Here is a 19,383-nt window from a genome sequence, read left to right as displayed (position 1 = left end):
GGATGGCCCAGAATGACAAATGTGAAGGGCTTTTCTCTTAAACTTGTCATTTGCTGAAGCAAAATCTCGGGAAATTTTCCCAATAGAAATTTGACAGAAAAATGCTAACTGTTCAAACAGAATCTGAAACTTGGCTTCTCTTTTCACTTTTGCGTGAATCCACTGTAATCAAAATCATTTTATTTCTTCTACTTGCTTAGGGTTTAGTTTGATTTTCTAGAAGGTCTGAAAATAGGATAAAATTATAATAAAATATTATTATAATGTATCTATCCTCTATCCTCCTGACCCTTCCCCACTGAAAACTCTCTAAGCATATGAACTTGGTTTCTGGATTAAAATCCAATGTTGATAGTCACTCCTTTTTGGAGCGTATAATACTATTTTTCCCCGATATTTGCTCAATTTCTTGGCATTTTATTATAAATTAGTCATTTTGAAAGAAAGCCAGATTAAACCAAAAGCAAGCAGAAGAAATAAAATAACATATTATTAGAATGAATATAAATTAAATTGAAAATTATAAAACAAAAAATGAAAGTAAACTTGGTTTCTTGAAAAAAGCAACAAAATTGACAAACTTTTGCTAGACTGCCCAGCAGAAAAAAATAAAAAAGGCTAAAAATGACTAAAATCAGAGTTGAAAAGGAACATTGTTGGCAGTCTTATAAATACAAAATGAATTGTCACAGTATGCCAACAATTAAAAACTTGGATCAAAGGACAAATTCCTAGAAAGACACAATCTATCAAATCACTCCAAAAATTACAGGCAATCTGAACAGGTTTATAAGAAGTGAAGAAGTTACGTTAGTAATTTTAAAATTTACCAAATAAAGCCATGGACCATGATGCCATAGCAATTAATTATTCTAAATTTTAACAAAAAGGATTAATACAATTTCTTCTCAAAAATCTTACAAAACATAGAAAACTGAACATTTCCCAATGTATTCTCTGATGTCCACACCACTAATAGCAAAGACACTGTTGAAAAAGAAAACCACAGACTGATATCCTTGTGCACATAAATTTGACACTCCTCAACAAACACCAGAAACCAAATCCAACAAACATGAAAAGACTCAAAGACCATGAGACCAAGTGAGATGTATTGCAGGAAGGCAGGGTTATTTAAACATTCAAAACCTAATCAATGTAATATATCATGTTAATTAGGTAAAAGAAAAAACATGATCTCTCATCACCCGTAATCAAAACATTTGACAATTCTAACACCTTTTCATGATAAATACACACAACACACACACACACACACACACACACACACACTCACTCACAAACTAGAAACCTAAGGTCATGTCTTTAATCAGATAAAGGACAGATGAGAAAACTATAGCTCAAATCATAATTTATTGGGAAAGACTGAATGCTTCCCCCAGAAGATAAAAGAACAAGATAAAGAATGTCCTGTTTTGCTGCTTCCCTTTAGCATTATACTGGAAGCTCAAGTCAAGGAAATGAAGCTAAAAAAAATAGATAACCAGTTTAAAAAGGAATAAGAAAAACTTCACTTTCAGGCAACATCACACTGTATAAAGGAAAAGATAGTGTCTAATAACGTCAGTTTAAACTATCCAATTTAGCAAGGTTGGGGGCTAAAAGTTCTGTACACAAAAATTAGAGGTAGTTCTGCAGAGAACTGAGTTGAGCTAGAGGCAGCTGACTTTCCAAGTGTGTGAGTCATGAAATAAAGCAACAGGCCAAAATGAAAGCAAAGCCCAGTCTGCAATCATTAACTGTGACATATAAGCAAGAGATTAAACCAGACTAAGGTCCACACCATCCCATTTATTTCCGGAGGTGCCCAGAGCAAAGGTCACCTTGACCAATGCAGACTTTACAGATTCATCTCCTTGCTGAAGGAGCCCCAGACAAAAAGCCCAAACTGGTGGTCCACAAAGGGAAGAAGAGAGGGAGAGAAAGAAGCCCTAGCAGTGGGAATGCTGGATATTGAGTCAGGGGGAGAAGACGGGTCTTCAATGTGTCCTTCTCTTCCCATAAGAAGATCTAGGCAGAGGAACATGAGGCCTCTCCCCAGATAGAGACACTGAACACGGACATTGGTGAGGAAGGGCAGCTTTCCCATGGTGAGGCCAGCCAGAGAGACCCTTTGTAATTGCCCGTGGTTGAGCTGAGAGATCACACAGGATTGTGACCAGGAGCCAGACCCCTCAACCAGATGTATTTTTCAGGGCTGAATCAGAAACAGGCTACTCCATCACAAGTCCGAGTGGGTCAGGTGATGAAGTCATATGGAGAACCAGGTAATTAGTCTGAGGCAACGATGGCTCATAGAGGAGACACAGGTGCCTTGGCACCCAAGGCAGGGCATGCGTTCCTTAAGGAATCCGGTTGACAGGGCTACCAATGTGGCCTTCCATGGCAGGGCCATCTGGCCCAGGGTTTTTAGTGCAATTCAAGGAATTTTGTTTGGTTCTTGGTTTCTAGGGACTTCCTGAGGGAATCTGTCTTGTTCATCTGTGACATCAGGTTGTCAACCACAAGCTTGTATTTTATGGTATGAAATAGCATGGCCCTTGGTGTAGCTGTCAGCATACACACACACACACACACACACACACACACAGAGAGAGAGAGAGATTGCATAATGTAGAGATGATAACAGAATCACCCCCCAAAACTTCATGCCATGTAGTATCAGGTGAGGGAGAATTTTTATATGAAATTATTTTATGTAATTTAAACATAGAGGTACATTATGTTCAGGAATGGGTTCATGAACTTTTAAAAATCATGAACTTTTAAAAATCCTAATTTAAAAAAAAATGGTTTGACATGACCTCCTATTCCTACTATTTATTTGTATTTTCAGAAAGAGGCTGAAAGAGATGGAAGGTCCTTGCATGGCCTCCCACAAAGTCAAAGTGTCACTAACTGAAAGAAGGGCCCACTGAAGGAAGGGGGTGGATGGCCTACCATATTAGAACACAAGTGAGAAGCGCCTTTTCAGGTAATGACTACATTGATCCCAGACTGAGATGTGTCATCCAGGACGGAGTTATTTGGTCCATCCCATCAGTGGCTTAAGTGGGTCCCTTAAATTTTTACATTAAAATGTCCAGTCACATTTGCAGAGCCCCAACTCTGTCCACAATGAGATGATTCCCCACCTCTATGCTGATCCGCAGCAGGTACCATCCAATGGGAGAAAATGGAAATGGGGCAGCTGGCACATTCTCCTTTGGGTCATCTTGCTTATGCTACCAAATGAAGTAATTAAAGCTTTGACTATTTTGTCTGTGCTTGTTGATTTAAGTGAATCCTCCAACATCTGGTAGCTCAGCTCTCTCCAACCCACTTCAATTTTTATATACAAGCAAAGAACAATCCTAAAGTGAAATTCAAAAATCCAATTTACAAAATTGAGAAAATAAAATACCTGGGAATAAATTGAACAAAAGAAATGAAAGATCCATAGACTAAAATTATAAAATACTATTGACATAAATTAAATATTTAAATAAATGAATATACATTCCATGGTCCCGTGCATAAGAAAACTTAATAATGTGAGTTTCCAGGTTGGATTGATGTCAGCAAATGTTGGAATAACACCCTCCAGTGTTTATTCCCCCATAGAAACATCAACTTGAGCAACAATCCATGCACAAAATCATCTTCCCAGAAGATCAGAAAATCAGAGGAGATATTACAGTGACTGGGCATAGCAAAGAAATAAGAAAAGATGTTTTAACAAGAGTAGCAAGAATCATTTCACATTACCTGCCTCATTCTACCCCAACCCCAGGCAGCACAGTGCAGAGAGAGTTGTTTCCATGATCTCTGGGTAGGTAGTTTTCTTTGGGTAGGTAGTTTTGTTTGTTTGTTTTTAGGCAGGATGCTAAAAGCACTAGTCATAAATGAATCAATTAATAAGCTGATAATCAATAAAATTAAGAATTTCTGTTCATCAAAAGAATGAAGCATGCTACAATCTGGGAGGAGATATCATCAGTGTTACAACCAACATAAAGACAACATTCAGACTCTAGACAGAAGTTCTACAAGTCACTAAGAGGGGGGAAAAACACTCAAAAACTGGGCAAAAGACTTGAAAAGAATCTTTATGCAAAAGATGTTGTAAAAGTTAATAAGCATATGATAATGTACTCAGTAAAATTAGTCATCGATAAAACACATAAAATTCCAAAGAAACACCACAATGGCTAAAAGTATAAAATTAATAATACCAAGTGCTGGTATAAGTTTAACATTTTACAACCACATTGGAAAGCTGTTTGCAATATTAACTAAAAACAAACATACACTTCTTATGATTCAGCATGCCATTCTTTGACATTATACTTACTGAAAACACGTAAGAATAAGCATGAAGCTTTAGTCACAGTAACCCCAAACCTAAAATAACCCAAAAGTCCACAAACAATAGAATAACAAAATTGAGAAACATCCATATTCAATATTGCACATCACAAAAAGAACAAACTACTGATTCATGCTACAGTATGGATGAATCTCAGAAACATGGCATTGGGTTTAAGAAGCCCAGGCACAAAATTTTATGTTCTATATTAATTCACTCATGTGAGGTTCAAAATAGACAAGACCAATCTGCTGTCATAGATATCAAAACAAAAGGTAACAGGGTAAGAAAGTAATTCCTGTCAGTAAGTTGGGAGTGAAGGGTTGAGGGGGACACAAAGGAACTTTCTGTTATGGGAGAAATGTTCTATACCTTCATCATGATGGTGGTTGCCCAGGTGTATTAACATATAAAAATTCATTCACGGGACTATACTATAGCTCTTTCACTTGGGCTATTTGACCAGTAGGCTGCATGAATCCTGGTAGGTAGAGATATTACATGGAGTATGACTCTTAGGACAAGCCACTGTGATTCTGCATCAAGACCTCTCCAAACACCTCTCCAAATACACCTTTCTTTCAAAACAACCTCACTTATACTACCGAGACTCAGTGGAGACTGGTGAAAAGACCAAGGAACTCTAAATTGTGTACTTTGGGCTGAATTGCTACCAAACCCACCAAGTCATAGGATTGAGTGGTCACAGCACACAATCATCCTATAAAAGATGAAGTGTATCTTAGGACACAGCAAATAAGGATACAGAAGTAAGATGAAGACTCAGGCCCGGTACAAGAATGATTGGCATAAATTTATTAATGCAATATATTGACCTTGTATTTATATACAATCCTTCTATTGGGGTATTGGGCCTTTGGGTGGTCCTGAGGGCAAACCCTCAATCCCTGTAATTATCATTTAGGGAAAGAAAACTCTCTTGAAGTGGGACTATGCAAGAAATCTTGGAAATTGTCAAATGGTTTGACTGGTAGGTCCTGAGCCTCAAGAGAGCAAACTTGCACCATTGCAGGAATGGAGGTAGGAGGCAGAGACGTGATGGGGAGCACAAGGTATAGCATTCTGTATCTCACTTTATTGCCAACCAGACATGCTCTTGCAGAGAGGTTTAAACCATCAAGCACAGGATGATTCAGTCAGTAGATGTCAGCTAGCCTCTGCTCTTTGCCGCCCCTGTGATTGCACAATGAGCAACAAATGCAGTATCGATGGCCACAGAGGTGGACACTTTGCAATGAGACCAATAATGTAGGCTGCCCCTCACTAAGGCTGCTTGGCACTGACTCACTACTCTGTTGCATCTCTGACCTTTCAGGAGCAGAGACCGATGCTGGGTCCTCAATATGGGACCTCTCTCTGAGGAGACCAATAAGTTCGTTGGTGGCATGCTAATTATGTCAGATTCCTTGCACCTTGTCTGTATAGGGCAATAATTCATTGTGATTGAAAATAATATATATTCAGTGTAGGGGATTTCCCTTTCTGTCTGTAGTACTCCGACCATTACCTCTATTGAGGCTTATCAGACCATCTGATTTACTGGTAGGTTTATTGCATGACTTCACATATGGTTCAATAGACCATGACAGTGAAAGATGATAAACACATGACCAAGTAATTCATAGGTTCCAACACGTTCTGTATTTCTCAGAAATTGTGACCTGATATAAATTGTGAACTTTAAGGCACTGGATGGTGGGCAACACCCTGAAGAAGTGGGATGCTATCCTCCACATATACACTGTGATAATAGTGTAGCATTATCTTTCACTGTGCTAAGTGTAAGGTACACCACTGTGATGGTAGAACCCAGATTCATTCCCATCCACAAGGATTGAAAGAACAGGAGCTGGCTTTCTGCTTTCACAGATCTCCCTCCTTCCCGTGAGGGCAGGACCATATTATCAAAGAGGGAGAATATCAAAAAGTAAAGTTTACTTTATCCTTGTGCCTCCTCCATTCTTCCTCCAGGCAGATCAACAATACTTACAGCTTCCAATCCCTAAAACATGTGTGCCCAAGGGTGAAAGGTCTGAGTTTCCATCTAAGATGGTCTGATGAGTAAGATCTTGGAATTCAAGTTTGTTCTCCAACCAGCTTCAGAATAGTTGGGAAACCAGACTACCTAAAAGAAATGTGGTTGCAGGAATTCATGTCAAGATTTTGTTTCACTGTTAAACAATAACCAGGCAAGGATCTTTTCATCTCCAGAGCATCCCTTGAATGTCAGGGTCCTGGAAGAACATAAAAATCCATAAACTATTACACATTCACATTGGGTAGCTGTAATAGTGATGTGGTCCCACAGTACGACTTTATATTTGCATATTCTTTTATTTATGATGGTATTACTTGTTCTTGGCTTAAAATGTAAGGATCTTGCTATCTCCATGTCTTTCTCAGAGACAGAAATAGATGAGACCCAATCCTCTGAGGCTGGGAGTATAACAGGGATTGGGTTCTTCATGTCTCTATAGGAACCATGAGGGTGAAAGTGAGACCTATTTTCCCAGTCGCTATACAAAGCTCTCATGACAGTTGGGAAGGTGCTCCTTAGAGACGATAAATTCATAAAACCTTTCCTTCCAAAAGGCAACTTGAAGAGACAAGATCCTTCCTGGGCTGTTTGCAAACAGCAAGTACCATCAGGAAATCCGCCACATTGTAGAAATGTTTGCTACATGACTATTTATTGGAGTGCCTATACCACAACCATCTCTAGACAGCCAGAGTTCCTAGTTATCCTTGTGAGTTCCAATCAACATAATTTAATGTCATTTTCGTTTGCTATTTGCTTTTACTATCACACTTTACTATTGTGCAAAAGTATATTTCTGATCAAATTCTGCTCATTGATTTTAGATAATTTGAGTAAAATATTTTAAATGTTATCAATATATTATATATCAGGATATTAATAGATTATTAAAATTGATATATTAATGGTTATTTCTGATTGATAGCTATTTTAAAGTGAAGAAATATATATGGAAAATGATTTCCTGGTAAAAGTTTAACATTAACAAACAACATAGATCTGCACTTTATTTTTTACAATGCTTAATTTAAAAGTGTCATAAACAGAGAAGCAAGATAAATAAATAAGTGTACAAATGGTGATTTTTTTTATTACACACAATCATATAATGCCATGGAGTCTGAGCAATGAATAGGAGCTCAGAGTTTAACTCATCAATAGCTCTACCTAAGAACAAGATAAGGTCAACAATAGGAAATTAATAAATTCCCAAATAATGTTTTATTTCTACCAGCCTGAGCATGCCACTTACTGTTGGAATGGTAACAGGATAGGTCCAAAATGTAAATGGGTTGATTTTTTATGACATTTTGTAAATTTTTTATGACCATTAAATTAAGGATTACTGCCAATTCCGGCTATCTCCCAGACAAGTTGATATTACATAAAAGATGAGGATAAAATTGAAGAAAGAGTGGCAATACCATGTTTATATTTACAATTTTACTATGGAATGAATCATAGACAACCTCAAAAGATTTAGATACCCTTTCTGCATCATTTCTCAGGGGGAAAAAATAAGCTATTGCCTCAGGAAATATTTCTCATAGAAGATGAACTATTGCCTATCCTGACCTGCAGAGACAGTGCCTAAAACTGCATTCTAGAGCTTTTAACAATAGGACTCAAGAGACAACACTGTTTATCTGCTGATTTCACATCTAGATAAAAAGACATGGTCCAAAGCTGTTCAGTCCTTCACATAAATGCCCATCTAAATGTTAATTGTAAAAAACTAAATAACAAAAAATAAGACTTGATGCTGAAACTAGTCTTTATACTTAAACAATGGGAAGTTTTATGAGATCTTTGGTGTGGAGGTGACAATTGATACAGGAGTGGAAAGTGCATGTGGACACACAGGCAAGAGGCCAACAGCTAATGATGCATTTGCCCAGACCTGTATCCAACCTTGGCATTCTCTGCCCTTCGTGAGACTTTCCAACCTGAGATTAAACTTAATAAGGTCTATCAGCTAGGGTGCTTTGTTTCTGAAAAAAGAAAGAAAGAAAGAAAGAAAGACAAACTGACAATAATTCTGAACAGTATATGCAAGGAAAGTAGAGTTTATTTGAAGAATACGGAGCAACTCAACTGAATCAAAAAAACTCATATATTAGGCTAAGATAAGATAATAAGCTTATTTTTGAAATTTCAGCCTTGCGTTCATTAAAAATATTAATATAAAAACATGTGTATATGTGTGCGTTATTTACTTTTAAATTTTTCTTTAGGGTTACCAAATAAAGTCTTTAAGCATTTACTTAAAAACATAAAAATGCACTGAAGCTGCCTCTGGATATTTTGCTACTCCACAAAAGTGTATCTGTATTTAATTTCTTCTCTTAAAAGATGACTTTAATTCAGTTTCATCCACCATAGGGATATGAGAAACAATATGACATCTGTCACAGAGTTCCTCCTCCTGGGATTTCCACTTGGCCCAAAGATGCAGGTGCTCCTCTTCGGGCTCTTCTCCCTCTTCTACGCCTTTACCCTGCTGGGGAATGGGGCCATCCTGGCTCTCATCTGCCTGGACCCCAGACTGCACACCCCCATGTACTTCTTCCTCTCCCACCTGGCCCTAGTGGACATCGCCTATGCCTGCAACACAGTGCCCCGGATGCTGCTGAACCTCCTGGACCCCGCCCTGCCCATTTCCTTTGGGGGCTGCATGACCCAGACCTTTCTCTTTTTGACTTTTGCTATTACAGAATGTCTCCTCCTGGTGATGATGTCCTATGATAGGTACGTGGCCATCTGCCAACCCCTTCGATATTCTGCCATCATGAGCTGGAGAGTCTGCATCACCCTGGCTGTCACTTCCTGGACCATTGGAGTTCTCCTGTCCCTGATTCATCTAGTGTTACTCCTACCATTGCCCTTCTGTACGTCCCAAAAAATCAATCACTTTTTCTGTGAAATCATGGCTGTTCTCAAACTTGCCTGTGCAGATACCCATATCAATGAGAACATGGTCTTGGCTGGGGCAGTATCTGTGCTGGTGGGGCCCTTCTCCTCAATTGTAGTATCATACGTGTGCATACTCTGTGCCATCCTAAGAATCCAGTCAGGGGAGGGTCAAAGAAAAGCCTTCTCCACCTGCTCCTCTCACCTCTGTGTGGTGGGACTCTTTTATGGTACAGCCATTATCACGTATGTTGGACCCAGTTATGAGAACCCCAAGGAGCAGAAGAAATATCTCCTGCTGTTTCACAGCTTTTTCAATCCCATGCTCAACCCCCTGATTTACAGTCTCAGAAACTCAGAAGTGAAGAATTCTTTGAAGAGAGTGCTGGGAATAGGGAGAACTCTGTGAAAGGATTACAGCTTCATGGTTGATGTGACTGAGGAACTTATCATTCCGAGAGGCTCCTAAGCATTCAGAGCATGAAAATTACCTTAGAACTAAACGAAAACCAGGCTGTCCTCTGTCTTACATTGGTTGACTGATTCAAATCAACTGATGTGGAATGAATTCTAGAAATCCATGTCTTCAGATATTATCAATAGAAAATCATGCCGCCGCAACTAGTCTCTACCAGGGCCAGGATTTGGAAACCATGGTTCCAGAACAATGCCCATTACCATATCCTCATCAAACTATAGTCCAACTCCCTGTCTCCCAAAGTGTTTTCCTCAAAACACTGTCTCCTCCAGAGGACATTCAACTCTTCTGTGGTCAAATGAGTTTATGAAGAATGAAATTGTGGTATTTGCCAGTAAATAGAAGTGGGGAATAACATGCTAAGTGAAATAAACCAGTCCCAAAAACCAAAGGTCAAAAGTTCTTTCTGATATGTGGATGCTAACACATAACAAGGGAGAATTGGGAGGGGAAGTATAGAAGTTCATTGGATTAGTCAAAGAGGAATGAAGGGCAGGGAGAGGGGATGGGAACAGGAAAGACAGTAGAACGAATTGAACATAACTTTCCTATACTCCTATATGAATATGTGGCCAGTGTAACTCCACATCATGTTCAACCACAAGAATAAGATCAAATTGTAATGGGTTTTACCCCCATGTAATTATTATATGTCAAAATACACCATACCATCATGGATATCTAAAAACAATACATAAACAAATAAATAAATTTTTAATAAAGAAAGACTGCATATCGGATGCCTCCCTTTAGGCCTCAATCTGAATTAGTATAGTGAAGACTAAAACTTCATTTCGTCAAGTAGAATCCTGTTCCAGCTTTCAACCACTGCTTTCCAAACTTATCTGATCACATGAAATTTTCTTCATGTGTTTGTTAACAGTTTTCTGGAACAAGAGATTTGACTGACTCATTGTGAATACCTCTTGAAAATGCCCTCTAAGGCAAATGTTTCTCTTTTTTTCCCTCTGCAAGATGAATCTCTACAGAGGACGAAAGTCTGAGCACAGTATCCTTGATCAGCCTGTGAGAATCTGTGCTCTGTTTGGTTAGAGAAAGTGAAGGTTACCGTAGGGAGCAGTGATGTGGACCAAGATATCTGAATGCTTCATGATTGTGGTGCGCTTGCGCTGGGATCTCCCTGTACAAGAGTATGGGTTAATATTGCCCGGTTGCTATGGCGATGCTGGCCTGTGGTCACTCTGTGCAAAAGCTCTGAGATATCAGTTTTCCCTTTGAAATTCAGATACTGGCTCCCAGAGATAGAGGATTCTGAGCATAGCGAGATAACTATAATATCTCATCAGCACTGTGAACTTCAAGTCTGCCTGCTTTGCAGAAACTTTCCCACAAATAATCTTTTATTGATAAAACCTATATAATAAAGTGCTGAGCTAGCTCTGGGTCATTGCATTGCCATCCAGATGTTATGTCCCACCTGGTCTCAGCTTTCTCTGTTTGTCTTTCCAATCCCCCACTGCCCCTTGCAGGATTCTGAGTTAGCCGTGCAGGTCATGGCAGGTCACTATGGGTACTTTTCAATGACAGATTTTTTGGAGATAATGACTTCAACCATCCCCTTCATCACGAATCAGTATGCCCTGATGATTCTGTATGCATTTTTCTGTGTGTGTGTTCACTGCATAAAATCAGTACAATTTGGGTATGTCAGAGTTTAAAATCAAACTAATTTTCTCATAAAAACTTGGAAATATTTCAAAACCCACTACTTACACAGTTATAGGCTATATCAGAATGATGTGCTTTCAGAAACACAGATAGAAAACACGCAATTTTAAAATGAGGCATTTCCCTAGGCTTAAATTTAGCATTATAAACATTAACATTTAATTTTTTGTCATCTTCAATATTTTTACTTTTATACCCTAAAATAACTTTTAATAACTGATGGCCATATGATATTAACTTTAAAACTATGCCCTAAAATGACTATTTTCGTAAGTTATTTTTAGTTTTCTACTACAATTTTTTCTTTTATTTTAGTGTCCTGACTTCTACTTTTTCAGTAGGTCCCCTGGAGCATGAAGAGATATTGAAATATTCCAATACTTACAAATGGTCTACCATTCCCTAAGACTTTCATATGATCAGGAGCCATATTTCATTGTCCTTAAAAGTTTTCTCACAGTGAATGTGTCGTGTTGGAACACAGGCTGGCATGTTCTCAAAAATTCAATAACCAGGATAGATTTTCCTATAGTACATCCCATCAACCAGTGAGTCAGAGATCAAACTATAAAAGACTAATGACTCTCTAAATGGTACGATTGGTACAGACTTTGAAAATAATACTTGTATCTTATGTCCAATAATATAAAAAATGTGAAATATGAATGCATATGACATCTCCAGTAGGAAATCTTCTCAATCAAGAAAAAAGCAGAAAGCATCTATGGAAGCTACCAAGGAGAGGATACTCTCCTATCTTTCCCTGAGACACTGAACTCAGAACTTCCCCAACTCAGAACAGAGATTAGATCATACTTCCCATGGATGACCTGTATTGGTGGTTTGTGCCCTAGCAGACTCTACCTTCAGGCAGGCCCTAATGAATCCCACTGGGACTCCTTACCCCTCCATGGACTCCTGGCTGTCTCCATGCCTCCCTAACCTGTTCTCCCCAGCATCTCTACACCTTGGAGTCTGGAGACTGGGATTCATGTGACTCAAACCATGTCAAGTATTCTGGGGCCTGTAATGAGAGCTGTTGCCTCAGAGGTGTGCTCTGTGCCTTTCTCTGCTTCCTAATTGTGTGTCCTGCTGGGGATGAAAATAGAAACAGAAAAAGACAATTGCTTTGTCTCTTCTTCCCAGCAGACATAGGCATGCTCAAAGTCTCATGACCTGGCCCCCCAGTGAGTCCTCAAGAGCTGCTAACTAGGCTGAGCCCATCAGAGGAAAAAAAACCTCCTTTTCTGAGGATTCTGCTGCATTTCAATCAGGAACAGGGGAGGGGTCAGCAGCAACCACAGAAGCTCTGAGAAACAGGACCCTGTTCCAACCTCCACCTGCTCCTCCTTCTGAGGTCCTTGAGCCCAAATGTGAGAGTGAACCAGTTGCCTTATTTTGTTTTACCTTAAATTCTGCTTAGACATGATTTAGCATCTAGTCTTTGGTTGACTATCACTCCCTTTGGTTGACTATCACTATTACTCTTTTACTCTATTACTATTATTCTTTAAGTATCACAACAGACCTAAATTATCTCAATTAACACTAGAGATGCTCATCATTCACTTTCTATATTAATAGCACTAAGAAGTACACATTTCATGGATAAAGTATGTAAAGGTATTTTTTATTTACAAGTTTTTTTTCCATTGGTGGAGAAATATCTACAAGATAGAGAAGTATGTGGGAATGATGACACTAAAAAGTACAAATTTCTGCTGTGGATTTCGATGAAAGATATGCAATAACTTTCTTAGTCAAAGGAAATTATAGTCAGGCATACTAAACAGTAGTGCTTAATTTCAGCACAATTATTATGTAGGGTTCATTATAAATTATACATTTAATTCTTGTCAAACAGACACAATGCATGCTAAATTTAGGAAAAAACACTTATTGCAATGGAACATGAAGCCCACTGGACACTATACCTATATCTTGTACATACCTTACACAGCATTAAGGACAGTATCAGATATTTTGAATTTGCTCAGGAAATCAGTGTACAAGATAGATTTTCAGTAGCCTGGAGGATAGTCTTTGTGTTGGGAATGAAGAGAGTACAGAAAATGGACGAGGTTATCAGGTGACCATGAAGCAAAGTGAGCGAAGTTGGAGACAGTCAGTAAGACTGCAATAATACTCTTCTTTTTTAGAGGACTTTCATGTTTACTACCTACCTTTATGTTAATCTCTTCTCCTCCTGAAGCACATCTTCACAATACAGTCTTCATAGGCACAGAAGCACCCATTTGTTACACTTTGTGCTCCTGAGTGCTGATGATACAGGAAGCACTTGGTCTGACCATCATTGTCCATTTTAATAGATTGACAATTACATTAAATGGACCCTCAGTTCTTCCTGGTCCACAATAGTACTTTCCTCAGAAAAAAATCCCTTATCCTAGCCCATACCCTGTAAGAAAACTTAACAAAGTCTCAGCTTATCACTATGTAAGCTAGAGCTTGGTTTTCAGTTCTCCTTTGTCACTTACAAGTAAACAGCCCCAGGGGTCAACTGAGCCATATATTAGCAATAGGTGCCTATTTAAGGGATTCTGCTTCGCTCATGTCTACTACTGTAGAAAAGAACCATCCAGGTCACTTAATTTTGAGAGAAATAAAGGAAAACTGGGAAAGGAAATTACTGCTTTATAATCAACTGGATTGAAGTGTATCTTCCATAGCCAAATATTTTCCTAAGCTTCATGTATTTATAAATGTGGACAATTTGTCAGCCACAGAAATTGTTAATATTAACCTTACATCAAATCAACTTCAGTCATGTGTGGAGATTTTTAAATATATTATTTTTATTCATTTTGTATCAAGGTTTTTTTTTTTTATCAATGGTGCTTATAAGGGGAAAAAAAGAGAAAGAAAAAAGCATGTCATCTATTGCTAGAAGAAGTGACCTATTTCTTTCCCCAGGTCTTGCTTAAACAGGTTACTTTGCCCAGAATTTGCTTCCTAGTTTTTAGATCCAGCTTTGGAAACTCTATTCAGAAACTGTCATGCTCCTCAAAAGTATGATGGGACAATGCTTCAAGCAGAATATCTAAAGCTTCATTGATTTAAAATCAATAATGAAAAAGGAGAGAAGAAATTTTCCAAGTAGCACATTACTTGTTGGTAGAAAAATATAACTAGAAAAATGAATTATTGCCTAATGGCAGATTGGAGAGCATGAATCAGAGCAAGAAGAACTTTTCAGAGATTCCTAGTTAGTAGAGCTATTGATTGCTGATCACCCAAACATCCATGTGGACTTTCAACCACCAGGTGGCTAGGACAGCTGGAGTGGACTTTTGCAGACCCCCAAACTCTCCAGTCATATGTTTCCTGATACTGTCTTGCCTCCCATCTGTAGATGGTCAATCTCCTCGGTTATAGGTGGGTTTTACAAGTCTGTTTCTCAGAACACAGTTCTGTCTTTCATATGCAAGTCCTGTCTTTCATATGACAGCACCCTTGGTTTGATGATGGTTACAACAGGGACCAGCCAAAACCAGTGTCATTCCTCACGCTAATCATGGAAAAGTGCTAAGTATCAACTTATTTACCCTTGACCAATATTTGCTGTAGAAATCATGTTAAATTTCAACATGATTTACTAAAGCAAATTTTATCCATAATCTAAGGTCAAAAAGCCAAATTCATCCATTATTGTACCACCAATTATTTCATCTATTGAGTATCTTATCAAGAATTTATTGAATCAGATATACTGAATTATCAATTTAATAATTTCTTGCTATCACCTAATTATAAAGTGACAGTTCTTGTTGCTGAGGTCAGCCACTTTTTTCAGTTTAAACAGCAAATTACTGTATTTGAAATTTCAGGGATAGGGTGGCTTACAAACATGAAAGGTTGAATTAATAGCAAAGTGGGCATATTTCCTCCTTACTTTCATTCCAGCCTATGTCTTCTCTGAGAGGATCTAACAGGGAAGTGCAAATAGTTCCTGGGAAATGTGCCTCAGTGTTTTCACAAGGACAGCCCTAGGAACCTGCCAGGCCACTCTCCTAAGATCTTTCAGAGCTTATGGAAACACATTTACACCAGTGCACACTGAGGCCAGGCTTATGCTATAGACTGCTTGATGAAACGCAATTTGACCCAAACTCTATGAGTTACAAAAGAAAATTTCTTATGGTGAATTAATAATTCTGTGAATCACCCAGTTGACCAGTTGCCAAATTACCAAATGTTGCTTTCTTTCAATATTTCAAGAAAATTATATCCACTTTTATAGATAGGAACACTTATATATTAGTGTATATGTTTATGGAGAAATAAATATATATCATGGGACATAAATTATCTATACATGCATACATGTATCATATTGCTTTCTTCTTCTTTCTACTCTCTACCTCAAAGCATTCCACATTGTACACATGCATCAAAACATCACCGAAAATCCATACAACATGATTTGTCAATCAAAAATAAAATTAATAACAAAAAGCCACTGTTTAAATAATTTGTTTTGTGTGATGTCATATAATGCAATCTTTAGAATCTGGTGATAATTTAAATACTTAAAGAAACTCAATCATGATTTCTATCTTGTTATAATTATTTTCTTTTCTGGGACTATCCTTATTTTAAAAGTTCTTACATAGCTGTCTCTACTTTACAGTATTTCTCCTACAAATATGCACATGTGAAGCTCTTAGACAATCTGTTTCTGGGTGATGTTATTCGTATGGGTTTGCTGGTTCTAAATTGCATCAATGTCAAAGCCTCCAGGTAATTAATCCTTAGTTATATATTTTTCTTCCAAACCTCGTATATCAGATTAAAATATTAACTTATAGACAGACAATCAATTTTTTTAAACAGGTAATACTTCATTTAATTATGTATTTGCTTATAACTGAATGGTTCTTAATAGCATTTACTAATAAAATTTCACACACCTAAAATCTATGAAATAATAAATAATTTGTTTCAATGTTTAAGACATTTTAATGTTTTAAAATGATCATGTCACATAGCTATCTGACATTCTCTTTAATAGAGAAATGGAGGAAAATCAGACAATGGTCACAGAGTTCATCCTCCTGGGATTTTGTCTTGGCCAAAGGATTCATGTACTTCTTTTTGGAATTTTCTCCCTCTTCTACGCCTTCACTCTGCTGGGGAATGGGGCCATCCTGGCTCTCATCTGCCTGGACCCCAGACTGCACACCCCCATGTACTTCTTCCTCTCCCACCTGGCCATAGTGGACATCGCCTATGCCTGCAACACAGTGCCCCGGATGCTGCTGAATCTCCTGGACCCCGCCCTGCCCATCTCCTTTGGGGGCTGCATGACCCAGACCTTTCTCTTTTTGACTTTCGCACACACAGAATGTCTCCTCCTGGTGATGATGTCCTATGATAGGTATGTGGCCATCTGCCAACCCCTCCAGTATTCTGCCATCATGGGCTGGAGAGTCTGCATCACTCTGGTAGTGACTTCCTGGGTATGTGGCTCCCTCCTGGCCCTGGTCCACGTGGTCCTCATCCTGAGGCTGCCCTTCTGTGGGCCTCACGAGGTCAACCACTTCTTCTGTGAGATCCTGTCTGTCCTCAAGCTGGCCTGTGCCGACACCAGGCTCAACCAAGTAGTCATCTTTGCAGCCTGCGTGTTCGTCCTGGTGGGGCCCCTGTGCTGGGTGCTGGTGTCCTACACTCGCATCCTGCTGGCCATCCTGAGGATCCAGTCAGGGGAGGGCCGCAGAAAGGCCTTCTCCACCTGCTCCTCCCACCTCTGTGTGGTGGGGCTCTTCTTTGGCAGCGCCATCGTCATGTACATGGCCCCCCAGTCCCGCCACCCTGAGGAGCAGCAGAAGATCCTTTTCCTATTTTACAGTTTTTTCAACCCCATGCTGAACCCCCTGATCTACAGCCTGAGGAACGCAGAGGTCAAGAGTGCCCTGTGGAGGGCTCTGTACAAAGAAGGTCATTCCCAGCTGCTCTGATACTTGAATCACCAGCCTCAACAGTCCTCTGGCATCTTGGTGCATAATTAATGTCTACAAGAAGAAATTTTACTAATAGTTTCATATCTGTATCTGAACAGGACCAGAGCCTGCCCTTCTTCTTCCTCTTGAGGAATAATCTTAGATGCTTTCATATCACTCAATGTCATTTTAGATGTGCTCGTATCACTGGTTTTCCATGAGTTGAGGTTGGATCAGATATGCTTTTACATTTCTCATTGAATTGAGTATCAAATGAATTTTAAAACTATTTATTCATTGCCGGGGTCTCCAAAATTGAGCACATTCCATCGACCTCCTTCACCTAACTGTATATATGTGCTAAGTGCATATGTCTTAATATTTAGAAGAGAAAACCAAAAAAGCTGTAGCCAACTGTGGTGACCCCAAACCCAGCAGCACACACATCCATTCTCCTGCGATTGTGCCTGCCATTTCAAGGACAGCTCAGGCCCGTCTATCTGCTCATGCTGCATGCCATTAGGAAACTCTAGATGACAGTCACTGACTCTAGTTAGGGAGTGAACCTGTTGGCCGAGTGAAGACAGGACATCCAAACACGATGAGAGACAGGAGAGGAAAAGAAAAAGGCCTCCACACAGCGTAGGAGCAGTGAGCATCATTCACAAACGTGGGGCCAACATGTTCAGTAACAGGCAGTAAAGGGTAACACTGAGCCTTCCTCTCTTATGTAGACTGAACATGTGTATCCAGGAAGATGGCCAGTGTTGTTTAGGATTAACCAGAGGACATGGAGGTGGGGCTGTGGGTTTTGCTGTGCACCTTCTCCACGTGTGGCTTCCCGGGTCTTTGCATCAGCACTGCCATCTTGCTAGTTCAGGTGTAGATCATTTTCCTCCTCTGAATTTCTACCCCTGGAAGAGGAGATTCCACCACAAAGTGTGGGTGCCTCGCCAGCCGGCTGAAGGGTGGATTGATTTTGCTCATATAAGCTGCTTGATCACGTGGCTTCTTAGGGTATTACCTATAACATTCCTGTATAACAGCCTGCCCCGAGATGAGGAGGGCCACTTTCACCCAGAGTCCTTCTCAATTCCACCAGGAGAGCAAATACAGGGCTAGTTGGGGGTTAGCATGCACTTGACTCAACTATACTTACTGCATGTGGATGGAGATACTCAGGTGATTGCAGAATATAAAACAAAATAGGTTTTTATAATAACAGCTAATATTGTGATTCGTCATTTATCAAGTGGTGTGTGCTCTACATTGATATCTCTTTACAACGAACAATTTCATTTAGTTATTTTAACAAATCCATGCAGAAAGTCCTGTTCTCACTCTATTTTATATAAGTGCAATGCAGAAATTAACATGTGTGGACTTTCACCTATTCTGACTCCCAAACCTTCAGGACTTCAATACAAGGACATAAGGTAGTTATCAATAACAGTGTTATAGAATAAAGAACAAAGCGAAGGATCCCAATATAGGATTGCTGAGTGAAGGAGCACTTTTTTTAGAGCTGATCTAGCTCCAGGAAGCCTGGTGGACCAGGAGTCTTGTAGGAAAAGGAGGCGGTCCTGGGTGATTACTGTTGTGTGCAGAGTCACACGGTGCTTTAGGTTTTAGAGGAGCACAGAGCTTGAAGAAGCCAAGAATAAGGGTTGTTCTCATTCAACATGGAGATTTAGTTCAGCTAAGACCTGGGACACCAGACTACTCCTACTAAGTCTTTATCTTTCTCTGTGTGTTTATGCGTGTAGGGGGAGTATCTTTAGATCTCTAGATACAAAAGGATCTATGTTTGTGAAAAGAAGCAGCTTGACTATAAACCAGTATGTGAAAAAAGTGGAAGGGTTAGCAAGAAAAGAACTGTGACTCCAAAGAGCAGGGGCGTATGGCCAGGAGAATCCTG

At 39.2% G+C, this 19,383-nt stretch overlaps 2 protein-coding genes across 2 annotated transcripts; both read left to right on the top strand.

Annotated features, from left to right (window-relative positions):
- The first annotated feature begins 8,814 nt into the window (after positions 1 to 8,814).
- Positions 8,815 to 9,747, top strand: Or2a7 (olfactory receptor family 2 subfamily A member 7). Its single transcript, XM_026409377.2, has one exon. The coding sequence runs from the start codon at positions 8,815 to 8,817 to the stop codon at positions 9,745 to 9,747; it is 933 nt and encodes a 310-aa protein (XP_026265162.2).
- Positions 9,748 to 16,541: 6,794 nt separating this feature from the next.
- LOC113197158 (olfactory receptor 2A1/2A42-like) lies at positions 16,542 to 17,483 on the top strand. The gene has a single exon (XM_077796673.1). The coding sequence runs from the start codon at positions 16,542 to 16,544 to the stop codon at positions 17,481 to 17,483; it is 942 nt and encodes a 313-aa protein (XP_077652799.1).
- Positions 17,484 to 19,383: the final 1,900 nt, after the last annotated feature.

Source organism: Urocitellus parryii, chromosome 3 (genome assembly GCF_045843805.1).
Source record: "Urocitellus parryii isolate mUroPar1 chromosome 3, mUroPar1.hap1, whole genome shotgun sequence".
NCBI classification, from domain to species: Eukaryota; Metazoa; Chordata; class Mammalia; order Rodentia; family Sciuridae; genus Urocitellus; species Urocitellus parryii.
Note: the sequence above shows the minus strand (reverse complement) of the source record. Positions and strands in the feature narration are given on the sequence as shown.